Source organism: Morchella importuna (genome assembly GCF_003444635.1).
Source record: "Morchella importuna strain M04M26 chromosome Unknown Morimp01GS019, whole genome shotgun sequence".
Lineage (NCBI taxonomy): Eukaryota > Fungi > Ascomycota > Pezizomycetes > Pezizales > Morchellaceae > Morchella > Morchella importuna.
This window is the reverse complement of record NW_025763416.1, coordinates 811323-825884: the sequence shown is the minus strand read 5'-3', so window position 1 is coordinate 825884 and position 14562 is coordinate 811323. Positions and strand designations below refer to the sequence as shown.

The 14562-nt window shown below is 51.9% G+C and overlaps 4 protein-coding genes across 4 annotated transcripts; 2 read left to right on the top strand and 2 right to left on the bottom strand.

Moving 5' to 3' along the window:
* Positions 1-2221: 2221 nt before the first annotated feature.
* LAJ45_06600 (uncharacterized protein) lies at positions 2222-3232 on the top strand (the record flags this gene model as incomplete). The annotated part of the gene is made up of 1 exon (XM_046116163.1): positions 2222-3232. The coding sequence occupies one exon, from the start codon at positions 2222-2224 to the stop codon at positions 3230-3232; it is 1011 nt and encodes a 336-aa protein (XP_045970824.1).
* Positions 3233-6688: 3456 nt separating this feature from the next.
* LAJ45_06599 (uncharacterized protein) lies at positions 6689-7075 on the top strand (the record flags this gene model as incomplete). The annotated part of the gene is made up of 1 exon (XM_046116162.1): positions 6689-7075. One exon carries the CDS (start codon positions 6689-6691, stop codon positions 7073-7075), a length of 387 nt encoding a protein of 128 aa, XP_045970823.1.
* A 1400-nt stretch (positions 7076-8475) lies between these two features.
* On the bottom strand, positions 8476-9704 carry LAJ45_06598 (uncharacterized protein; the record flags this gene model as incomplete). Its single annotated transcript, XM_046116161.1, has 4 exons — positions 8476-8977; positions 9077-9082; positions 9366-9403; positions 9636-9704. The coding sequence occupies 4 exons, from the start codon at positions 9702-9704 to the stop codon at positions 8476-8478; spliced, it is 615 nt and encodes a 204-aa protein (XP_045970822.1).
* A 1237-nt stretch (positions 9705-10941) lies between these two features.
* LAJ45_06597 (uncharacterized protein) lies at positions 10942-14089 on the bottom strand (the record flags this gene model as incomplete). The annotated part of the gene is made up of 6 exons (XM_046116160.1): positions 10942-11648; positions 11703-11854; positions 11932-12671; positions 12748-12881; positions 12991-13263; positions 14065-14089. The coding sequence occupies 6 exons, from the start codon at positions 14087-14089 to the stop codon at positions 10942-10944; spliced, it is 2031 nt and encodes a 676-aa protein (XP_045970821.1).
* Positions 14090-14562: the final 473 nt, after the last annotated feature.

Sequence of the window (14562 nt, the reverse complement as noted above, 5' to 3'; positions counted from 1 at the left end):
TAAATTCAGCCCTTCCGGGACCGGAGACTTTAGGTGGGGAGGTGGTGGACGATTCGGATTCGCAACACGTCCGTCACTCTTTTTGTTTCTGGCGAGGGTTGATTGGAGATGGGGGTGACCGCGTTGTTTATGGTGCTTTTTTTTTTTTTACTTTTGAGCGCGGCTTTTTTTTGGGCGGGGGCGTTTTTGATTTTGCTTTTGCTTTGGAGGTGAGGTAGGTGAGGTAGGTGGAGAAGGTAGATCAAGTCTATCTGTCTGTTCTGTCTTGGATTGATGGATTGATGGAATTGATGGATGGATGGATTGATTGACATTGACACTGGGCGAATGGATGGATGGATGGATGGATCAGAGGTAGGGCAGACTACCTACTCTACCTGCTCTAGACACAGACACAGAAGGACACAGCACAGACCAGAGCTCGCAATTGAGAACATCCCATTCATGGATGGATCCATGGCATTGATGACGATTGATTGAGTCTTTCGTGAGTACCTACAGCTACTCTACTGAGCTAGAGCAGGTAGAGTAGCTAGAGAAGGAAAAAAAAACCTACATTTACCTAGAGCTTGCCTGCTTGCTGCACTGAAGGCCTGCTACCCTGGTAAAGTTGCAAGTTAAGTTACGGCTCCGTACGTCCATCCATCGTAATTGAGAAACAGTGAGTGCAGCCCCAGTGAACTAAGCCCGAAAGAAGGACACTGCGTCCGCTGTGCTGGCCATTGCTACTCTACTCTAGTATTACACTTGCCCTGCTTTTGGCGGCGTGCATGAAGGAACAAGAAAGAAAAGAAGGATGTAGTTCTTTTTGTCACTCCTTTTTTTTTTTTTTTGTTGACTCTTTGTGAGTGGGTGAGTGAGTGAGTGAGTGAGCGTGTGTGAAGGAGTGTGGACTTTTTCTTCTTTCTCTTCTGTGCTGTGCTGTGCTGCCTTCCTGCCTGCCTGCCTCTACCGATCTGCTCTACCCATCCCCCTGCTTGGCGTTTGGATTGGACTGACTGAAGACTGAAGACTACTGACTGGAACGTGCCCTGGCAACCCCATCCCACCCATCCCATACGCTCCTCGCACGCTCTCCTACCACACGCCCACACACACCCTCCCACCCTCCCTCCACCGGTGCACCCCTTGCGGCGGGACGTACATCCCAACATAGGATCTCCCTAGGTGTGATTTGTTTCTGTTTTGGGAGTGCGGGCGTGTCGCGTCAAGCAGCAGCAGACCGTGACCTGGGTCCATCCAGTGTTTCCATCGAGTAGCAGCAGCAGTGCAGTGCAGTGGTAGAGTGGTAGACTGGTGGTAGTAGCCTCTCCCATCCACCAGCAATCCTCCTCCCTCTCTCTCCCCCCCCCAAATCCCCTCCCCTCCCACACACGTACATACAAGACATATTTCCTTCCCCCTGCCTGCGAGTTGAAGCGACGATTGATCTTAAAAGCACCAGCCGCCCGCCCACCACCCCCAGACTTTTTTTTTCTGCTCACTCTCCCAGGCTGTGCTTCATCATCATCCATCACCCATCTCATCCATCCTCTGTACTGTCGACGACGAATACCGACAGCGAAACGCCATCCACAATTACTACATTATAATTTCTAACATTCCCCACGACCACCACCACCACCAACCCAACCCTCACGATAAACCACAGCATCTCTCCTCCTCAACCACCCTCCTACATTAAAAAAGGTTACTTGAATTACTACAACCCAACCGGTCCGAGACCACATACACACTACTACACACACCCAATCAAAATCCCTGCGCCTCATCACTGGATTACAATACAACAAAAAGGGCTAGCTATCCATAATATATATATATTACAGCCTCTGCTCTCCCTCCCACCCACCCACTCACTCCTGTTGTCACTTTGATAGCGACACAGTCAGTTTTGAGAAAGATCGTATTTTTTGATTTTCTTTTGGGGATTTTTTTACTCTGGGGGCTTAAGCTTTTTTGAATCTGCATTTGCATTTTGGGGCTGTCGAACAAAAAAAGAGTTTATATCTAAATATATATATATATACGCGCGGGCTTTATATACTATTACTACATATCATCCCAACACAAGCTTCTACTACTACTACTACTACTACTACTACATACTCAATAGTATCTAATACCTAGTCCGCCCTCCGTCACAAGAGTCTTCGACTTCCGGCTACCGCTCCTACCAACACCACCACACACACGCACACACACATACACTATCAACACAATGCTACCCCAAACCCTAACCCGCAAGGCCGCTCTCGAGTCCTTCGTCCGCATGCCCGTCACCCCCGCCATGATCTCACACCTCGCCCTCACCGCCAGCACCGTCATCCGCTGCGAGCCCCCAAGCACCACCACCGCCCCCACCACCACCCCATCAAACTCCCCCCCGCTCCCCACCCTCGAACAATTCATCACCTCCCTCGTCGACCGCAGCCACGTGCAAGTCCCCACGCTCATGTCCTCCCTCGTCTACCTCACGCGCCTTCAGCGCCGCCTCCCCTCCGTCGCAAAAGGCATGCGCTGCACCGTGCACCGCATCTTCCTCGCATCACTCATCCTCGCCGCCAAGAACCTCAACGACTCATCGCCCAAGAACAAGCACTGGGCGCGCTACAGCGCCGTCCGCGGCTTCGAGGCCTTTGGCTTCTCGCTCACAGAGGTCAACCTGATGGAGAAGCAGATGCTCTTCCTGCTCGACTGGGACCTGCGCATCACAAACGAGGACCTCTACGAGCACCTCGAGCCCTTCCTCGCCCCCATGATTGCCGAGCACAACGACCTCCACAGCGACTACTACTACTACGACTGCGCCACGCCGCCCAGCTCGGGCCGCAGCTCGCGCGCATCGGACCGCAGCGTCGATAGCAGCAGTAGCCGCTCCTCCGAGGAGGAGGAGGAGGAGAAGAGCGTGGCGTCGTCGGCGTCGTCGTTGGCTGCCGCCGACTACTACAACTACCCAACCCCGCCATCGACCGCGCCGTCGTCGGCGGTCATCCCGACGCTGGCGCGCAGCGGGAGCGTGTCGAGCGTTGACAGCAGCTGCGCGGGCCGCCGTGGCCGGGAGGAGAAGAAGGGTGCGGTCAGCAGCGTGGTGCGCGAGAAGCGCAGCCGCGGCGTGTCGGCGACGATTTCAAGGTTTTTGGCGAGCGCGAGTCCTGCGGGGAGTAGGAGTCGGAGTCGCGGACGGACTCTTACTACTACACCGGCGGCGCTGGCGAGGGAGTATCTATGAAGTGGATGATGAAGCGGTTTCTTTTTTCTTTTACTTTGGGTTTTTTTGGGGCGTGTGGGTTCTTTTTTTCTCTTTTTTACTATTATTTCTCATCTATAGCTTTTAGTGCCTTTTTTTCTTCTCTTTCTATTATATACCGGGGCGGGCATAGAACGCGGGTAACCCATGGCTATTGGGGGAGGTCCCGTGCTAATTTTGCTGTCTTCTTTTCTGGCTTCTAGCTGCTTAGCTCTTCTCTTATGTTTTGGGGGATACAGGATACAACAGCTTGTAACGGTACTTTATTTCTTTCTTATGTCGGACCGAAAAAGGGCACGCTCTGGGGGGAACGAACTGGGGGATGGGGTGGGGTGGGCGTTGGGTCTGTTTTTTTTTTCATTATCTTTTCGCGCACGGTACATACTGCGCCTGCTTTTTTTTTTGATGTCCTCCCTATATTTTTTGACTTGATGATATCATGGTTATTATGTTTTTTGGCTTTCCGGGGGGACTTTATTTTTATATGGTGTTTTTTCTGTACCATTTTTTTGCTTTGCGGTTTTTGGTTTTTTTTTGCACTGACATTCTTTTTCACTATCTTTTTATGTTTTTTTTGCTACGCTTTTTCATGTATAGTATGGAAACGAGAACATTTGAAGATACGAACTTCTCCTAAATGAAACCTAAAAAAACAACTTATTACATATATCACTTTTGCACTTGAAGAACTTTTGTGACTCGAGCTTCTCAGTGGAAACATGTGGTGCCTTGCTACTGCTACCGTCGAAGGAGTATATCATATCCATTGAGCAAGAAAAAAAGCCCGTATGTTTCAAGCCCGTTACTAACTTCCTTGTATATGTAGGTAACCTAGCTAGCTAGCTCAGCCCCTCACCCCCTCCGGCGGTCCGAGGAGTTTTCTTCCTTTCCCACCAGGAATTGAGTTGCATGCCGTTGATATTCGCACCCGCCTACAAGAATCCTTCACCTTACTACTCCCCCTCACCTAACCCTTGATGATTCTTGGTGGGGGCATTGAGAAGGGAAAAAAGTTGGCACAAAACGCACAATCCTTATCCCAATCGCACAGGAGTTGCTCCCGGGGGGCGGAGTTTGAGACGAATTGTTACAATTGCTAGGTTCTCCCCTACCGTATCCGTCTGGGGTACGTCGTACAGGGGGGCGGGGGGGCAGTAGCGCTTGGTGCCCAGGATCGAAGAGGAGGACTGGTGTGTGGTATGGTATTGGGAACTCAATCGTGATGGAGGGGAAGGCTGTTAATTAGTTAGCTGTTGTGTTATCTTAGCGGGTTGCTGCTCTCAATTGCAATTGCAACGTGGTTAATGGTACGCGGATCGTGATGAGATAATTATAACTGGCCGTGTTCTCTACTCGGTTTGTGGGGGGGCAAACGGTCGATAAGAGGTTGATGGCGATATATGTAGGTACCAATGTCGACTTTGGAATCAATCCGGCCCGTTGGTTGGGGGGTTCAAGTGCTCGAAAAAAAATGCAGCGGATGAGCGAATTAAGCATACATGTATGTATCCTTCTCGCTTGAAGGTATAATTTATGCGAAGACTGGACCGGATACGAGAAGAGATGCACACATTGGTGCGGTAGAATGTAACGCGGGGGGTGGGCCTGTGTGAGTGGGGGGAGGAATATAAGAATTGACCAGATCCTCAGCGTTCTTTCCCCTCTCCCCGCTATGGATGTGACCGTGACATTTATCGTCCACCCCCCTCTTCCTAGTCTAACATTCACATGTCACTCCGGTTTTACCCTACCCTATCCGCCCACTATATTCTAGACACTCTGCGCTGTCGAGCGAGGATCCTTTTCAAAATCCTGTTCAGTTCCTAACTTCCCAGATTCTAGAAGCTTCGTAAAGAAAATTCTAAATCCCAGTCCCATGAATCATCACATCCAACTTTTTCTTGCAAGGTGCGGTTTCCTAGATTTTTTTTCACTTCCTCCCACGAACAGGTACGCACTCCACTGTATCATTTGATCCAGGCGTCGGCAGGCCCCTCTAATAAGAGTTGCCTACGTGGTTGATTGTTCCGGAATCGGATCGTCATGTTGGATGGATGGATCGATGTCCATTGCATGCATGTATCACCGCCTGCGTGTTTGTTCGAGTGACCCGCATCCCCCCCAGCTGAACTTATTGGACGAGTAGATGATTGGTTGGAAAGTTCGAGTGATATGTTGTGATTGTGTGACGCTGGCAGGTTCGGGCACAAAAGCCGTTTCTCATCTCTCGAGATCTGGTCTTGGTCTTTTTGCGAAATCTTTGACATGTGGTTAGATCTGTAGATTTAAACTGTAAAAGTAAAAATAAACAAAAAAGGGTCTAGAATGCCACATAGACCAAGATTCCACCGCCACTCAGCCACTTGCCGTAGCACAACGGATCCGGTCACGGGTATGCAATCGTGACATTCCGATATTTTTTCGTGGTTGGAGCGGGGGAATGGAAGACTGTCAAAAGTGTCAATAGGACACGTTTGAGCGGTGGCGAAAAGTTGCGGTATGTGGATGCACGATGGGAAAGGAATGATGATTGGGAGAGAGGCGTTGCTTATATACCCTTTGGCGTGGGAACAGCTGTCCTCCGGCGCAATGTTTAATCAACCTCTTAGCATAAAAGTTTAGTTGTCCTCGGCTGCAGCGAGGTGTTTGGATTACTCCTAACACATCAGTCAAGTTAGTGCGGCTGACGCTCCTGCCAGAGAACAAAATTGTGGCCTTCTCATAAAGACAAGTATTCTTAGCCATTGTGTATTAGTAACCCTCATCACCCTCGATGATTAGGGACACAATCAATCATAATACCTTTATACGCCCGTTTATCGGATTAGAGCGTGACTTAGTGTTGTTGGGGGCCGAGTCAAATTATCGTCTATCACAGCTCCAGTGGTGGTCAAAATAGTAATAATTTATTATTACAAGTAGTAATAGTAGCATTAGTAGAATTAGTAGCAACGGTAACAGCAACAATAGTAACAACCACCCAGACACTAGCCACATTTAGTTTTCCGCAAGCAAAACTTATCTAGTACCACCCGTCCCAGTCGAGTCGAAAATAAAAACAATCGCAGTTGTAACCCAGATCTTGGCATCTCAGATCCTAATATCTTTCAGCCGTAACACACACACACAACACAGCATACACTAACCACATTGAGTGTTTATTACAATTTTCACTACGCTAGTCATTTTTCAAATACCACAACGAACCCCTCCCATCGGTTTTCAAGTTCACGATAATCCTCAAAAATAACTTTCAAGATGCCCATCTTGAAATGCAAACCCCCCGCCATAAGAGCGACTCGCCCACGGCCTCTTTTCAAACCAAACCAGCCAACAAAAACACCACCATTAGCACCAATAAAATCACTACATCAACCAAATATTACTACTATCCACCAATAACCAAAAAAAAAAATCCAAACAATGAACTCCCCAACCATGCCCACCCTCTTCGACGAACTCCTCACCAGCACCCCCACCCATCGCCGCCGCCCCACCCGTCAGACCGCCGCCTACCGCACCGCCATCACCCTCCTCGACGACTTCCACGCCACGCTCTACACGCACATCACCGCGGCGCTCTCATCCCACCCACACTGCGGCGCGCTCGCCGCGCTCCACGCCGACGCCGAAGACCTACTCCACGCCGGGGGCGACCGCTGCTTCGTGTACAAGGCGGGCGAGGACGTTGCGTACGACGCGGACGTGGCGCTGCTGCGGCGCGGGATCGAGGGCGTGCGGTATGGGTGGCGGGTAGTCGTGGTGGAGGGGTTTTGTGGGTGTGATGAGGGTGTGGAGATGGGTGGGTTTGAGGGTGCTGACTGAATAGCTGGTTTTATATAATTTGTTGTTGGTTTTTATTTAGTTGTTGTAGAAGTTGGATACATGTACTTACTGTGTAACTACATATAGCTGTGTAGATAGTTGGTTAGATAATTGGTAATGATCAAGCGGCGTAGTATGTAGTAATAACAAGGCAATACCTGCCCAAACAATCATTTCCCTCGTCCCTCCCTCCCCACTTACATAACCCGTGACCATGACCACACCACATGCACACACAACACAAAACACTTCCAGAAGCCCTCCGTCCCACGCCGTCCCGTCCCACCTCCCGCGCCGTCTCACATGACACCAGCGCTCCAGGTCACAGCCACTCTATCGCACACCCCGTCCGCAGATCAAACAAAGGTCACCGCAACCCGAAACCAGGGATATATCTATCCACTACACTTACTCTACTCTATAGTACTACACTACACTCCCTATACTCCCTATACTCCCTACACTTACTATACCAGTGCACTGTATAAGCTACCTAGCCCCTCGACCCGGGTGCGGAAATTAATTTCTCCTTGCCCCTCCTGCCCCCTACCCCTACCCCTGCCCCCTGCCCCCTGCCCACCTAACCGACGTATCGATACGCATCAACTCCTCGTACAATACAATACATAGCGGGGGAGGGGGAGGGGCAGCAAGGCAACATATTGAGGGGCTGGTCTGGTCAAGGTGTCACAACCACAAGGCATCACAAGGCAAGCTGACAGTACAGTGCGGAGAATTAAATTATCATAACACTGAAACCGCTATGAGGCGATTACGCGTATGAAGCGCGCGAATATTCCACGAGCCCATTGTAGAGTAGGTATTGGGTAGGGTAGGCTGCCCCCCCTCTTACCACTCCTGCAGGCCTCATAGCTAGCTAGAGTACATAGCTATATCTATAGCCCTACATACTCGAGTCTGTTGGTGCTTACTTAGCTTGGGTGCAGTATGCAGGTGTGGAAGGGTGGAAGGCTGGTGGAAGAGGGGAGAAGGACAATGATCGGGCTGCATATTTTGACAACGGCTTCTGGGCTGGGACTGGAGAGGAAGCTGTATGCTATGCAGCAGGGCAGGACAGGGTGCACAGACAGAGAAAGAGAGAAGAGAGAGATAAAGATAGCACACCGCGCACTGGTGGGGATTGACAATTGACCTGATCTGATAGCGGACAGGCTGGAATTAATGTCCGAGAGGATAGGGCAGGTATAGAGAGAGAGTGTATCGGCCCAACATTGATATCTGCAATCTAGTAATAGCAATAGCAATGGCAATAGCAATAGTAATAGCAATATCCAACATCTCCATCACCACCCACTTCACTACCCCCTCCTACTCCTATTCCCTCACACCCCCCCCCCCCTCCCCTCCACCCCACCAATCCTCCCCCACCATCCACCACACTACCCCCTCCCCGCCATCTCCTTCGGCATCTCCAGCCCCACCCTCCTCGCACTCAACCTCACTCTATCCTCCGTCTCCCTCCCCAGGCCCGGATTATACCTCTCCAGCAGCGTCGCATACATTCTCTGCGCCCTCAGATACCGCACCAACTCCACCGCCTCCGCCTCCCCCGTCCCCGAAGAAGCGCGGAACGAGTCGCGCAGTCGTGGTGCAGCGGCGTGCGCCGGGCCGCGAGGGGCGGCAGCTCGCGCAGCAGCGCGCGGTAGAGCGAGCGGAGGTGCGGTGGCGTTGGGGTTGCCATTGTGGTGGGTGTGCTGTGTGCTGTGTGCTGTGCTGTGTGTGGGGTGGTGGGGTGGTGTGGTGTGATGTGACGTGAGGGTATTCGAAGAAGAAGAAGAAGTCGAGATAGATGCAATTGATTGAATTGACGGCGAGGGTTTGACTTGACAGGCTCTGCGCTCTTCTCTGCCCGTTGCCTGAGTTGAGTTCTTTCCTTTAGCCCTGCAGTCCAGTCAGATCCGCGATCGCTTGGCACAAACCAAGCCAAACCGCATCTTTCCGTCCTTACTAAACTTACTAAACCATTCCCGTATCACTCACCTAACCCTGGGTCATGAACTATCACCAGCCAGCCAGCCAGCTGCAGCTGCACCACACAAACCGGAAACAGAAAACAGAAACAGCAAAACAGGAAACACACCATCTAGAGAACACGACGAAGAAGAGGGGAAAACCGTTCCCTGGGCCCCTCTTCTCCGATCGATCTCCATCTGCCCTCTCCCCCCGATCCCCCGCCTGCCTGTGCAGCTACCGTAATACAAACCCAACTAGCTACATATACAGCTGAATACAGATATATACCTCTATCTATATCAGACACACGCCTTACGAGGTGTCCGCGTCCAGCGTCCAGCGCGGATCACTGCGCTGGCGATCCCACCACAGCCAGCTCTGACAGCAGCCCACTCAACCCCTCCACCACCACTAGCCAACTCGGCCGCCGCGCCGATCCCACACCCTCTCCTTCCCTCATCCCCTCACCACCCATCACCACCCGTCCACTCCCCCTCACCACCCATCCACTCCCCCTCACCACACCCACCCACCCACCCACCAGACTGGCAGGCAGCTCCCAAACTCGGCCGCCTCCCAAGCTTACTCCCTCCAAGCACAGCTCCCAAAGCGGGGACGTTTTGACCTCTCCCACCTCTCCCACCGTACCGCTCATAGCAAACACGACCAACCAGCTAGCTAGCTAGAGCAGAGCAGAGTAAGCCCGCACGCCGTCTCAGTCTCAGCTGTCCAGTCCAGTCCAACACAGACCAAACAGACCACATAGACCAGAGCAGACAGACAGAGCTACATGCGGGTCGGCCGTTAGCCCACCACCATGCCAGGTCATCCACACCCTGACCCTCCGTGCGTGCTTGCTCAATACTCAGTGACAACGCCAAACTAGATCGCCGTCCGGTGCCGTCCGTCCATCCATCCATCCATCCGGCGGCATGATCTGACCTAGAACTCAGGTTTCTTACCGTGTCCACCCAATCGGCCAAACACCACCAACTCAACCAACCATAACCAACCTCACCAATCCGTCAATAGGATCACCTAACCCAGTCCCTACTCTACCTTTGACACCTTTGACAGCACCTTGACAGTGCCAACTCTCTCTCTGTGTCTCTAGCTAACTACCTACAATAATGATTACGACAAAGTCTCATGACGCTGCCCGCCATCCCCCAATCCCCCCCCAACCGCAACTCCCCCCAACCCGCAAAAGAAACATCCCCCAAAAATCCCCAACAAACACCTACTACACCATTCGCCCCAGTGCCACTATCCCCTAACCAGGCCTCTCGGAGAATATTTTTTTCTTCCCTGCCCTTCCTTCCTCCCCTTCCCTCCACCACCCCGTCCCAACCGACGTCCGAACGCGCGGAAATACCCGCACCACTCTCATTGACCCACCGCTGCATTAACCCTAACCCAATTCACCCGGCGGGCCCGGCCAATCATGCAAAACAATATAAAAAATAAAAAAAAAGTTCACAAACAGGAAATATGCCCCACTTAGTGCAAATCACAAAAACGAAAGAGGCGGATGTCACAAAAGGAATAAATTACGGATGTCACAAGGTTCACAAAAGCAAGGTAAAAGGTAAATATTTATTATGTATTTTACCCCTCTCACCTCTCCTACCTCCTCCGATGGCCGGGTAGCCGCGCGATAACCTACGTAAGATCTCCCTAGGTGTATACTCGTAACTTACAGTATACTACCTACCCTACATCCGGCAGCAGCGACAAACGCGGCCAGAGAAAGAAAAGAAAAGAAAAAGAAAGAAAAAAAAGTTAGACAAGGAGGTATCAAGCATGAAGGTCCGGTCCGTGTATCAATCACTCCCCAGCCACATTAACATTAGTCCATACACCTCTCATTCATCGATCCCCGCCGGCCCCAACTACAGCCCGCCCAACACCGCCAACACCAGCGCACCAACCACAACCCCCATCGACGCCCTCACCACCACACCCGCATCCGGCTCCCCGCTACCGGCCCCACCACCGCTCGAATTCCCCGACCCCGAGCCGCCACCATTCGAGGATGTCGCCGGCGGCGTCCACTCATCAGTGCTATTATACAGCACACCGTTAATAATCACACCCCGCGCCGCCGCAATCATCTGTATCTGGTCGACCGTGCACGTCTCGATACTCCTCACAAAGCACTGGGGCTTGAATGGGTCTGGAACCTGCAGCTTGTCATCTGCAACGCTGTCGCCACTGGTCGAGTAGATGTTGTTTCCCTCTGTGTTAATGGTCTCTCCCGTCGCGAGCGACTGGCCCAAGATCGCGCGCTCAAAGAGCACGAATGCCGTCTCGGGCTGGTACGACGGGACAAGATGGCCGGCCTGGTAGATGCGTGTGAACGAGAAGTTACCGTGCTGGCGCACCTGTCCACCGACGTACGAGGAGTTGATGCGGACGTCCTGGTAGCCGGCGGCGCGGAAGGCATCGCTGTCGGAGTATGAGATGTTCATGGAGACTGTCTCGCCGCCCATGTAGTTACAGATGAAGTCGCGGTCGCCGTAGAGAAGGGCGACGCGGACGTTGCGCTCCAGGAGGTAGGAGATTGCTTCGGTTTGGCCGCCGCGGACAAAGTCGCCGGCTTAGTGGCTGTTAGAAGAGGTCAATGATCGATGTGCGGGATATGCAAACTTACTCTGGTCAAATGCTGTGTAAACGCCCGTGTTGCTTTGGGTGTAGTTTATTGGGACACCAATGGCCTCCTGCACGGTGGCGTTGTTAAGGTACTCGAGATAAAAGTACCCTGGGAAGGGGTCGTCCAAGTTATTGGCGAGATCATAATAACTCCTACCGGTCCACACCCATTAGTACCCACAGTCTTAAGAAGGAAAAAGGTAAATATATATAGAGAAAAAGGAACTCACTTCGAGCTATTATACCAACTGTAATATCTAATAATATTACACTCATTGTCGGCCATTTGACAAATATCATTCGTCGCCTTATGGTTTCCATTATTCAGCGGATCAAACCTCCTCACGCTCTCCCTACACGCATCAATCAAACTATCGCACCCACCCTCAGCGTAATACATTTCCAAGAGCTGATCCATATCACTCGCGTTGAGAAGCTCAATCCCATACGGATTCTCGTTCGCATATATCGGATAACTCGTCGTCTGCAGCTTTGCATCAATGCAGCCATTGATGATCCCAAGCGTCTCCAGATGCAGCTCAATCGTACTCTCCTTATCCAAATCCCCTTTATCACGGGCCTCATTCTGCTGCTCAAAGAACTCAAAAAACGCCGGCCCATACTTGCCGCCATAGCTCTCGGCAAACAGGTTGATACCCGTGCTGTTGGGATTGTACTGCGGAAAGTTGGTGAGCCAAGCTTGAAGGAAATGCCAGGCAGTGCGCGCGGCGATGGCAGTAGTATTAGCGGTCGAGTTGGCGCCGCTGGTGGGGAAAGTGCCATTGATGAGGGCAATCCTGTCGTAGAGCTCGTCATAGTGAGAGACGAACTCCTCGTCGGTGTAGCCGAGGTCCTGGTAGGTTTGGAACTCGGGGGGCGCGACTGTGCCCGTTATGTAAGTACTGCTCGTGTCGGCGAGCGGAAGTGTGCCGTTTGTAGGCACGTCGTAGGAGTAACCAACTTTGTTTGGCTGTGGGAAATCATGAGCTATCACTCATACACACGATGATATATAACGGGCCTGAACTCTGGAATTAACCACCAACCTGATCCAAAAACAACATATTACTCGCACGATCCCATCCCCACTCCCTCGGCACTGTATGAATCGACTCTCTCCCCGCCTCCACCACCGTACACGGCCCCGACTCCGTAAACATCCCTACCATACTCGAGCTCCCTGTCTCCCCAAAGCACCGATTAGCACTCGTTCCACTCGTCCCACCCACCACCCAGCAGCCATCATCTCCACAAAACACAAACACAAAACACAAAATACAAAAACTCACCCGGCCCTCCATTCAACCATATCGTCAACGGCGCACTCTCGGGATTCTCCCTCGCCTCCACAAACCAAAAGAACGAATTGATCGGATAATTCTGCACCACGTCCGGCGCAAGCGTTCCCGGCGGCATATGGATATGCCCCGTGAACTGCTTCTGGTCCGGGTTCTGCGTTGCACATATTTCCGACGTCGGGTTCTTGTAGCGGACGATAATCTCCTTGTTGTACGGCGTGCGGAGCTCGCGCTGTCCCTGACGGGCGGCGGGTACCCGTACTGCTGGGCTTGGGTGAGGGTGAGGGTTGTGAGGGCGGCGAGAATGACGGGCAGCATGCTGGGCGGTTTACTGCTGCTACTGAAGGAGGGGGGGGGGGGTAGCGAGGGGAGTGAGTGGAATGAGGGAGGGGGGAATTAAAAGGCTCTAATAGAGTGTCCCCTGGTTACACAGAGAAAGATCCCCGAGGAAGAAAAGCACAGCTCAGAGCGAGGCGCAGTGCAGATGAGACTGCGTTTAAGCTCAGCCAGCAGTAGTGCTTACTTACCTTGCCAATAGAGTAGATGGGATGGATTCCCGATTGGCTGTGGGGGAATGATGGATGATGATGATGGTGATGATGGGCGAGGGAGAGGAGAGTGCTGTGCAACAATTAGGTAACTACATGTACATGTATGTAACTCTCTGTCCGCAGCTTGGGTAGGAGGAGAAGAACCCTCGCGGCTGCATGTTTTGTAACAGGGGGGTCGGGCCCCGGGGGATTGCCTTGTTGTGTAACAGTCAAAGTCTCCCGGGCAGCACAACCAATCATCGTACCACCGGTGGGACTGGCATATTGGCAGGGGTTCCCGTAAAGGAAAGTAGCCAGAGCACCCAGCCACTGAGACTACAGGCTACCTAGAATACGAGTTGGTAGAGTAGAAGCAAGTACGGTGTCCCTAGCTGTTCTACCTAGGAGAGCAGGTAGAGTACCTACTGATCTGATCTGATCTTCCTAGGGAAGGAAGGTAGACCATGCAAATGCAGCAGCACGCGCCGCGGGCTGAACGTTAACGCGTAACAAAGTGTCCGAGAGACATACATACCTTGGAACCCCAGATCAAGCGGCATTGTACTTTAAATAGAGTACTCCAAGCAGAGAACAGGGCATACAAGTACATAGGCAGAGTGACGTCTTATATAGAGAGCCAATAGAGTATATTTACATACATGTAAGTGCATACATGTATGTATCATGAACTCTCACTCACCCCCTAGCCGGAATTAGTTAAGCTACACACAGCTACTAATCAACGATCAGTTAGAGTAAGGGCCCAGCCCATCACATCTCCACACTCAACTCCACACCCGAGCCACAAGCGAGGGCTTGGCAGGGACAGGGGCTGCTTGCAACACAAGTTACACAACCACAACCACAGACAGCCAAGGAGCCGCGATACTCAACGACTGTCGTTCGCGGCCAGAATCGAGCTCTGCGTGCGGTATCGCCAACGTCGATACTGCGACTATGCCTGTTTCCATAATGGCTGTGTATCATGGCACAGATACCTTGAGTCTACAACGTTAAGCATCACTCTAACCCA